Consider the following 11,153-nt stretch of genomic DNA (forward strand, 5'->3'; position numbering starts at 1 on the left):
AACTAATTAGTCACACTGTGTGACTAGCCACATATAAGACTTACCCTTATGTGGTAGAAGCACGATAAGGTACGACATGACAAAACATGCTATAATCAATGAACTTTTGACTAACCACACAAGCCTGACACAACCAGCACGATGGCATATGGGTTTGAATTGGGTCGTGCATGGGCCATCCTTTTGAAAATTTCTATCCGACCTGACACATAACTCGTGGGCTAGGCCTAACTAAACCCAAAACACGTGGGTCCGCACAAAGACACGACACAAAATCATCTTTAGGCTTGCTCTTCAAGTATTCCTTTTGTCTATATATATATTTTAATGGGGCAATTATTATGAATGAGAATAACAAAGAAAATACAAAGAGCTATTATTGATGAAACCTAATCTAACAATATCATATCAATGGTATGGTTGATTTTCAATAAAATTTCAAACATATATAACTAATAAGGAAGTTCACAAACATATATATGTGAAAAATGGTTTATCTATTGATGTGAAAATTGGTTGATCTTGATAGCTATAAAATGGTTGATAACTATAAAAGTGTAAATGGTTGATAGTTATAAATTGATACTTATTTAGTTGTTTGATAATTGTTACTTACACACTGCTATGATATACTATATTTTATCTAATTTGGAAAAATAAAAAAGTTAGATTTCTCATTCATAAAAAAGGCCGTTTCATGTATAACGAAGGAGAAAAGTGTTTATATACGAGATTTTTGTTGCATGGCTATCTTCTGCATGCAATCTAGGTTACTCAAGAAGGAAGACAATCTCATGCTTATCCTACTCCACCTTTTGCATCATAACCAAAATCAACAATTCTTAAAATTTTTTACACAATCAATCAAAAAAATTCAACAACACACACAAAATCTATCTCCTCCATCACTCCACACTAGAAGAAAATAAAAACCTTATCTTATTAGGGCCTCTTTCGATTTACTGAAAACAATTGAATTGAACAAAACTAAACTAATTGGAGTTTAATTGAACTAATTGGAGCTGAAATTAACCGAACTAAAATTAAGCTGAACAAAACAGACCCTAAACTTCCTTCCTATCATATCATATAATAACTAATATATAAAGATAAACTTTTTGCCAAGTGTCGTGCCACATTGGATAGATTTAAATACGCTTTATAAGATAAAAAAAAGTTATTTAGAATTCTATTTGGATAAAATTTTAGGATAAAATTTGATAAAATTTTTAGTTTAGAGTTTTATTTTCGATAAAGTTATATATAATTCAAAAAAATTATCATATAAGTAGACCGGTCAATTCCCGAGCATTACGCAGGACACAAAACTAGTTTTAAAAGGCAAAAGCTAATGAGCGCCTTCGGGGCATTAGATAAGAGAACTAAAAATTAAAATATTAGATTAGAACTAATGTTAATTATACTGAACAACATGTAATTTTGTCATGCATTCCTAACTCATTACTATTTTGAACAAATATAATTATTTCTTATTTAACGCCCCGCAACGCTCGCTAGCAAGATCCTTTATATAAAAACCCGTTAAATTAGGGCACCATGCGTTCCCTATCCCTTCCTTTGAATGTCACAAACTCTTTACCCTCCTACTCAAAAGAACATTCAAATAAATCACATTGCTTATTCTAGAAGGATTCCAAAAAGTACTCCTCTTATAGGTAGTACACTAACCTAAGAAAAACGACAAATCACCAAGAAAATCACCAAGAAAATAAAAAGCATTAACCTTTTCCAACTCATAATCTCCATCATATCCAACTTTCACTATCTCTATAAATAAAAAAATAAAAACAATTAAATCTAATTAATTTAATCACTCACACCCTTAATAAAAACCCAAAACCAAAAACCCCTCTATAATTATTCTGCCCTTTAAAAAAAAATTAATTTTTCACTAACCCACTGTTTCTCTCAGCTAAAACCCTTCACCTTCAAAATTTTTCCCCAAATTCTTAGGGTTTTTCTCCCTAATTTTTCTCATGGCTCGAATTTGCAACCCAGGTTTCCGAAATCACTCGAATTTTTCGTCGTATTCATCCCGGAATCACAAATCTCCGGCGGATGACCACCGTGGACGGCCGCCGGATGTTCTAGAAGACCACTGTCGTCTCCGCCCTAATTTCATCGTCAAGCTCTCTCCTCTTCCTGGCGACACCTTCAATTACAGAAATTCCGGTGTTATTCAAAGCGTATTGGTGAAACACTGCAAATTCCGACCGTACGACGTCGTTTTCGAGTGGAAATCGTCGTCAATTCTTCTGTATTACATTCAATGGATTTGCGCTCGTGAAGGTGTCGTTAAATTCTGGGAGGCGCTTTTCAATGGCGAACATAATTTGACCCCAATTTTGATTCGAAACGTCATCGTTCCGTCTGATGTTGATGAGGTTAACGATAGGTTGAAACCGCTGTTTCTGGCGAAGCTTCGAGGTATGGATTCTGGAGAAGAGGTGAAAAACTGGGAGGAAAAATTGCAGAGTTTGGAGAAAGAAATTGCAGCGGTTTTTGTTGCTATGAAGAAACAACAACATCCGCAGCTATTTGAGGAGAATAGGAAGAAGAAGGAGGTGTTGAAGAGTGAGAAAGAGTTGATTGTTAAGCGTATTCAGGAGTTTAAAGCAGGTGTTCGTTGTTTGCGTTGTTACATTGAAGGTGTAGAATGTAAAGGAGGTTATTCGCCGTATTGGTTCCATGATGGCGGGTTCGATTGGCCGAGGATTTATCATCTGATAACGAGGGAATGTCGTCGGTTTCGAGACGGTTTGCCTGTATATGCTTATCGCCGGGAACTTCTCCGGGAGATCAGTTCTCAGCAGGTCAATTTTCTTAAGCTAATCTCTATTTTTTTTTTTTTAATAACTTGCAATATAGTGTCATTACTCGTGTTTAGTCTGTCACCGTTGTATAACCAAGACTATTTTTTAGCCATAGCATGTTAAACGAAAGCGCCGCAACAAATAAAAAGTAGTTTGGGTTATACGGAGTAACATACACGTAAGAAACAAGTCATACAACAAGGTGTTAGGCGTATGAGAAAAATTGACAAAGTGAATGCTGTAATTAGAAAAGCGATGAAATAATTTGTGTATAGTTAAAATTTTAAAGAAGGGGTTGTTCTGTTGTTTATGGTGTGAGAATGACATGAATACCCTCAAAGAAAGTATGAAGATATGAACCACATTTACCTTAAGGTAACAAGGGTATTTTCGTCTTTTCATGTTCTATGGTTATAAACTTATGAATCAATTTGTTGTTGTATGCACTGCATTCTGCATGAAAAGAAATGTTCTTCTTCTGTCTCACACAGTTTTATACTGTAAGATTCCACCAATCTTATTTCTTTAGCTTTGTGCCCACCAATTTTATTTTTAAGGCATATTTTTAACTGTTTTTTTTTAAAATTAAATACACCCGGTGTTTTACTTCCAATTAACCTAATACTCTCACACTTTATTTAAGTACAAGAAAAGATATAGTATTGCGGATACTTGTTGAAATTGTTTTAATAAATAGAATACTACTCCCTGTCTCATAATACAATGTCTCTTTTCCTTCTCGGGCAAATCAAAATACAATGTCTCTTTCTATTTAAAAGTTGTACTTTAGACATTATTATCTTTTTGATGAGTTATCTTCGTTTTTCCATTTCTCTTTTTATTTTTTGTATTTTTAACATCAATTTTCAACACTTTCTCTCTTTATCTCTTCTATTATTCCCAACTTTTTTTTCTTTATTATCTCTCTCTAACTCCACTTGCATATATGTATTTCTAATCATTAGTTTTAATAAATTTATAATTTTCTTAATTTCCACATAAAAACCCAAAGAGGCATTTTATTATGAAACGGAGGGAATAATATTCAATTGCACTGAAAAAACGGAAGGAGTATTAGGTTTTGCTCTTCATTTGATTAGTAAATAAGAATTAAATACACATGGGTGCATCATGTGTCATGTGTACTACCAAGGTGCTCTTGCACCCTACACCCAGGTGTACAATCTCCCTACTCCGTTTTGACCAACACTAGTGAATAACTTATTACACGGTATGTAATACCCCTATTTCATAATAACTTGACCCTATATATTTTTCGTATATGTTTGAATATTAGTATAATTTAGAAAAAAAGTTAATATTTTGAAACTTTAAATTAATATAATTTGTTTTAATAACATTTGATATTATACTGTATTTAACAACATTTTACACGATAACATTTGTTTTAATATGTTAGTTAAAACTATAGTCAATGTGAGCATATAAATATTGAAACACAGGGAGTAGAAAAAAAATGTTAAAGTGGAATTTTGCTAGAATTGTCTTCGTGTAAATATTTCAAATATAGACTTCTAATAAAATTTTAATTATTATTAAAAATTAAAAATATAATTGGTCTTAGCTAAACATCAACAAGTGTGAAAAGTAGTCAAAGATATAAACAAATCTATTTTTTTGGAAAATTTGAAAGAAGATTATTATAAGATATAAATGGCCAAAGTTGTGCATTAGCAAAACAAACATGTAAATCAATATTTTGTATAATTAAAAAAAATTTAAATTCAAAAGTATTTTTGGACGAACCATAATACGTAGAAGGATGTGTATGTCCCAAAATATTAATTTTTCATGATTTTTACTAAATACATAATTAAAGATATAATGGTCAAAGGAGACTGTAAAAAAATAATGGTTTAGTAAATGATTATAGGTTTCATGTTTGAGTGATGCTTACCCAATAATCTTGTAATGAAGAAAATTGGTAACGGAGGAGGAAAACTTATACATGATGGTTGGAATGTTGATAAAAACTGAATTGCATATCTCAGAATCCCACTGCCTTCTTTTCTGGTGGATTTTTTTGTGTATTATATCATCCCTTTCTGTTTTATGATTGTTTGGTTTTAATTTTGCAGATAATGGTGTTGATTGGGGAAACGGGATCGGGAAAGAGTACTCAGTTGGTGCAATTTCTTGCTGATTCAGGTTTAGTTGGCGATGGATCTTTAATATGCACTCAGCCAAGAAAGATTGCGGCAAATTCACTGGAACGTAGAGTTAAAGAAGAGAGTTATGGGTGTTATGAAGATAATGCTATCAGCTGCTATCGGTCTTTTTCATCTCTTCAGCAATTTGATGCCAAGCTAATATATATGACAGATCACTGTCTACTGCAGTACTGTATGAATGACAAGATGTTGCATGGGGTTTCCTGCATTCTTGTTGATGAAGCTCATGAAAGAACTCTAAACACTGATCTGCTCTTGTCAATGCTTAAAAAGTTGCTTCCTCTGAGGCCTGACCTGAGACTTATTATCATGTCTGCAACAGCTGATGCTAAGCAACTTTCAGAATATTTCTTTGGATGTGGAATGTTTTCGGTGGTCGGCAGAAATTTCCCAGTTGATGTGAAATATGTCCCATCTTTCTGTGAAGGAATTTCTCAGTCACTTATTGGGTCATCTGGTAACATTGCCCCTTATGTGTATGATGTTGTAAGATTGGTGACTGAAATCCATAGAACTGAGAAAGAAGGCACCATTCTTGCATTTTTGACGTCACTCATGGAAGTTGAATGGGCTTGTGAAATGTTGGTTGTACCTGATGCGGTGCCTCTGGCATTACATGGTAAGCTGTCATATGAAGAGCAGTCACAGGTGTTCCAGGACTACCCTGGAAAAAGAAAAGTTATATTTGCAACAAATGTTGCTGAAACATCCTTGACAATTCCAGGGGTCAAGTTTGTTGTTGATTCTGGTCTGGCTAAGGAGAGCAGGTTTGAACCTGGTTCTGGCATGAATGTATTGAGAGTATGCTGGATCAGCAAGAGTTCTGCTAACCAACGAGCTGGTCGTGTTGGGAGAACAGAACCAGGATGCTGTTATCGGCTGTACTCTCTGGATGATTTTACTTCGATGACTGCTCAGCAAGAACCTGAAATTCGTAGAGTACATCTGGGTGTTGCTGCCTTGAAAATTATTGCACTGGGAGTAAAAAACATTAGTGAGTTTGATTTCATTGATGCTCCCTCCACTGAGGCAATTGATATTGCTATTCGAAATCTTGTGCAGTTGGGAGCTGTCACTTCAAATAGTGGCAATTTTGTATTGACTGACCTTGGTCGGTCACTGGTTAAACTGGGCATCGAGCCTCGTTTAGGTAAGCTAATTCTCGGATGTGGCAGTGTTGGCCTGAAAAAAGAAGGTATTGTTCTTGCTGCAGTTTTGGCAAATGCCAGCAGTATATTTTGTCGAGTTGGTAACCTTGCAGATAAGCTGAAGTCTGACCGTCTTAAGGTGTCATTTTGTCACCCTCATGGTGATCTCTTTACGCTGCTTTCTGTTTACAAAGCATGGGAGGATGTTCCAGTGGGAAAGAGGAGGAATCAGTGGTGTTGGGATAACAGCATTAATGCCAAGGCAATGCAAAGATGCCATGATGCCATCTGTGAATGGGAGAGCTGTCTTAAAAGCGAACTTCGTATTATTGTACCAAGTTACTGGGGCTGGACACCTGAGCGTGTCACGGAGCATGACAGGAATCTTACAATGGCCATTCTTGCTTCCCTTGCTGAAAATGTGGCAATGTACTCTGGTAGTGATCAACTCGGCTATAAAGTGGCATTGTCAGGGCAATATGTGCAGCTTCATCCTGCCTGTTCTCTGTTGATGTTCAATCATAGGCCTGATTGGGTAGTCTTTGGTGAATTATTATCAATGTCTTGTCAATATTTGACGTGTGTGACTGCATTTAACCAGGAACTCTTATCTGCTCTTACCCTCCCTCCTCTGTTTGATGTTTCTGGACTGGCAAGTCAAAAGCTGCAAGTAATGACATTATCTGGCAATGGGAAAACCCTTCTTAAGAAATTCTGCGGGAAGTATAATAATGGTCTGACTTATCTTGTGTCACGACTGCGAAGTATCTGCGGAGATGAAAGAATCATCGTTGAAGTTGACTGTGATAAGGATGAAATTCGGTTGTATACTTCTTCAGATGACATCGAAAAGGTTTCAGATCATGTTAAGGCTGCTTTGGATCGTGAAAGACGATCATTACAGAATGAATGCGTGGAAAAATGTTTGTATCATGGTGGTCCTGGTGCATTCCCTCCTGTTGCACTTTTCGGGTCTGGAGCTGAAATTAAGCATCTAGAGCTTGACAAAAGATGTTTGACTGCTGATGTATTCCATCCCAATGCCAATGCTATTGATGATAAAGAGCTCTTATTGCTTTTTGAAAGTCATGCCTCAGGAGTATGTGCTGTCCATAAATCTGTAATTCATGGTTCAGAGATGGAAGATAAAGAGAAGTGGGGCAGTATTACGTTTCTGACGCCTGATGCTGCCAAAAGGGCAGTTGCTGAGTTGAACAATTTTACGTTTGATGGTTCTTTGCTTAGAGTGAATCTTTCAAGGGCAACATTTGGAATAGACCGACCTTTTTCATTTCCTGCTGTCAAAGCAAAATTGTCATGGCCTCGTAGAATTAGCAGAGGCTTTGGTATTGTTAAATGCATGGCTCATGATGCTGATTTACTGGTTTCACAGTTCTCTAATCTGCGGATTGGAGAAAGATATCTAAAATGTGAACGTAGTGAAAAGTCTATTGATTCTGTTGTGATTAGTGGAATTGATCGGGAAGCTTCTGAACCTGAAATATTACAGGTATTGAGGAGTGCTACAAATCGAAGAATTATGGATTTTTTTTTGGTCAGGGGAGATGCTGTGGAAGATCCAACATGCCATGCATGTGAAGAAGCTCTTTTTAGAGAGATTTCTGTATTCATGCCAAAAGGGGCCCCACAGATTAATTTCTGCAGAGTTCAGGTCTTTCCTCCAGAGCCCAAGAATGTTTTTATGAGAGCTTTGATTACTTTTGATGGAAGGTTACATTTGGAGGCGGCAAGAGCGTTAGAAGAGATTGAAGGAAAGGCTTTACTTGGTTTTCAATCATGGCAGAAAATACAATGCCAGCGTTTATTTTACACTTCAGTGTGTTGTTCTTCTGCTGTCTACTCTATAATCAAGAGAGAACTTGATTCCTTGGTGGCAAGATTTAACCGTCAAATAGGTATGTGTAAATTCATGGAAACTTCACTTGTCTGCTCAAAATATTTTTCTACTCATTCCCTTTCTGTTGCCTAAATCGAACTCTTCACTGTTTCAATGTTTCAAATGGCTTGCATTGAATTCTTGATCATCAGTTCTATATAGTGATACTGCTGAGATATCTGAAATTCCTTGCTTAAGTAAATGAAAGTAGCATTTTTCAAAAACCATAAACTTAATTGCTGTTAGAATCATATCTAATGAATAATGAATATTAAATTGCTATGCACCCCAGTGTTATTTACTCGATTATATGTTGGCTGAACTAAACTTCATCAATCACTTCCTCAAATTCACTTGATTTTTTAAAATTTCAAATAAGGAATTACCTTAATTACAAACTTCAGGTTTATCATGCTATATGAGGGGCCTCATATCAAGAACCCAATTTTTTGTTTGTGTTGACTTTCATGAGTTCATCTTTCCAACTTGACTTGATGAAAGCCTCTATTAGTGTTTTACGGAGTATTTTATTTTATTTTATTATATATTTTTATTTTTGGCTCTTAGATTTTTTTTACCCTTATTCATTTTTCTCTTATCTTAAATCCATGTTAGCATGAATAAGGAATGAGGATATAGAGTTAAAGGCATGCTGGACAATGTGCTTATTAGCAAATTAGGGTGTTTTTTTCCCCTTATGAGATGGATTACAAAGTTGGAACCACTATGATGATATATTCTTTTTGAAATAGTTGTGGAACCACTATGATTTATATGTCTAACTGTTATGAGGAAACTTTATTTACAGGAACTGAATGCACTTTAGACAGGAATGCCAATGGCTCTTATCGAGTGAAGATTTCAGCAACAGCCACTAAAGTTGTTGCTGAGTTGAGAAGACCACTGGAAGAACTTATGAAAGGGAAAATTATCCATCATGCCAGCCTCACTCCAGCTGTTCTACAGCTGCTCTTTTCTAGAGATGGTATCACATTAATGAAGTCCCTACAACAAGAAATGAGAATCTACATATATTTTGACAGGCAGAGTCTTAATGTGAGAATGATTGGGCCTTCTGCTAAGATTGTTGTTGCAGAGGAGCAGTTTGTTCAGCGCCTTCTTAATCTCCAAATGAATAAGCACTTAGAGATCCATCTACGTGGAGTTGAACTGCCGCATGACTTGATGAAGGAAGTTGTCAAGAGGTTTGGCCCAGACCTGCATGGGCTGAAGGAGAAGATACCTGAAACTGAGTTCACTCTTAATACACGCCGTCACGTCATTTCCATTTGTGGTACTAAAGAGGCAAAGCAAAAGTTGGAGGAGATTGTAAATGAGATAGCACTAGTTAGTGGTAGTTCAAGAGAGCCTAATGCTTGTAGTGAAAAGGCATGCTCGATTTGTTTGTGTGAACTGGAGGATGCATATCAGCTTGAGAGCTGCATGCATGTGCTCTGCAGATCATGTTTAGTGGAACAATGTGAGTCAGCAATAAAAAACATAGATAGCTTCCCTATCTGTTGTGCCCATGAAGGTTGTGGCGTCCCTTTTTGGCTTGTTGATTTGAAATCTCTTTTGTCATCTGAAAAGCTGGATGAGCTTTTTATGGCTTCATTGCGAGCATTTGTAGCATGTAGTTACGGCAAATTCAAATTTTGCCCTTCACCTGATTGTCCTTCTGTTTATCAGACTGATGGTCCAGGAAAGACAGGGGAGCCTTTTGTGTGTGGGGCTTGCTATGCAGAGACTTGTACTCAATGCCATTTGGAGTACCACCCTTACTTATCATGTGAAAAGTACAAGGAATTCAAGGAAGATCCAGATTCATCTCTAAGAGAGTGGTGGAGAGGTAAGGAGGAGTACGTTAAGAGGTGTCCGATTTGTGGCCATACCATTGAGAAGTCCGAGGGATGCAACCACGTTGAATGTAAATGTGGGAAGCATTTGTGTTGGGTTTGCTTGGAGTACTTTGCTGATAGTGATGAATGTTATAGCCATTTGAGGGAAATACATCACGGGATTACATGAAAGTGGTATTTATCTTAATCCTAACCATTAGATGTCATGTATATAACTGGCTTGTTTAGTTTAGCTCATTGTACATTTCCACAATCCCATAGCTCCGACTACAGTCTAAAACTAACTTTAGTGATCCCTCTGTATATATCGAGTTTGGTAATGATGTTATATATATACGGAGTACATATAGTGCTCGTGGCAGGTTTGACGCATGTATGTGGCTTTCTATGCTTCCCCCCTTTCTTATTCTCCTTTGAAAAGTCTCTCAGGTACCATTTTCTAGATTTTAACTCACTGAATTGAGTGTTTTCGCTACACCTCCAATTGTTTTTGGTGTGAAACAGACAGTAAGAACTTTTGGGAGACAATGCAAAAAGGATATCTTTATCAGAATTGCAACTGTAAATTAGTACTTCGACTATTCTATTATTATCATTTGGGTGAAATTCTCATCAACTATGGCACAACTGCTTGTAGGTGAACCTTTATGAGGTAACAGAGTATAATAAATCTCTTTTCTTTGTTGACATTAATTCAAATAATGTTTATTGCATTTACTGTTTACTAAAAACAGTCTCACCATCCTTAAATAATTCGATGATGATGAGAATTGGTAATAGTATGCAACCTATATGATTTGATTTGTTATACAATTATAGTTGTGGAATATATTTATGAATATGAGTGTAAGAATATAATTGAGTAAAATTTGAAAATGTTTGGTTCTGTAATTCTGTACCTTGAGTTGTTAGATGAAAAAGACTTGTGATTTTGTGAATGGGCTATTTAATTAAAGATAGGTAAAAACAATGTTGCCTTATAATACCTAATGCCAAGAAATTCTGGAGTCTGAACTAGCAGAATATCAGATTTTGGCACATTGAAGCAGAAAGTTAAAAAGAAAAAGCCTGTACCATAGAATTTACTCTCAAATTTGAGTTCATACTTGCAGAAAAGAGGAATTTCATAGGTTACTATTATAATTTAAACCAATTACAACTTTACAACCCATCAGAAATCAGAAATATAAACCCAAGTTAGTTTCCAAAAACAAAAAGTAAAC

At 35.9% G+C, this 11,153-nt stretch overlaps 1 protein-coding gene across 1 annotated transcript; it reads left to right on the top strand.

Moving 5' to 3' along the window:
- Positions 1-1,391: 1,391 nt before the first annotated feature.
- Positions 1,392-10,302, top strand: LOC110723608 (ATP-dependent RNA helicase DEAH12, chloroplastic-like). The gene is made up of 3 exons (XM_021902956.1): positions 1,392-2,834; positions 4,934-8,090; positions 8,880-10,302. The coding sequence occupies exons 1-3, from the start codon at positions 1,998-2,000 to the stop codon at positions 10,097-10,099; spliced, it is 5,214 nt and encodes a 1,737-aa protein (XP_021758648.1). The 5' UTR covers positions 1,392-1,997; the 3' UTR covers positions 10,100-10,302.
- Positions 10,303-11,153: the final 851 nt, after the last annotated feature.

Source organism: Chenopodium quinoa, unplaced genomic scaffold, assembly GCF_001683475.1.
Source record: "Chenopodium quinoa cultivar QQ74 unplaced genomic scaffold, ASM168347v1, whole genome shotgun sequence".
Lineage (NCBI taxonomy): Eukaryota > Viridiplantae > Streptophyta > Magnoliopsida > Caryophyllales > Amaranthaceae > Chenopodium > Chenopodium quinoa.

Coding starts and splice junctions, on each gene's coding strand:
- LOC110723608 (XM_021902956.1), top strand. CDS start 1,998: ATGGCTCGAATTTGCAACCCAGGTTTCCGAAATCACTCGAATTTTTCG. Junction 2,835..4,933: donor GGGAGATCAGTTCTCAGCAG/GTCAATTTTCTT, acceptor TTAATTTTGCAG/ATAATGGTGTTGATTGGGGA. Junction 8,091..8,879: donor AAGATTTAACCGTCAAATAG/GTATGTGTAAAT, acceptor CTTTATTTACAG/GAACTGAATGCACTTTAGAC.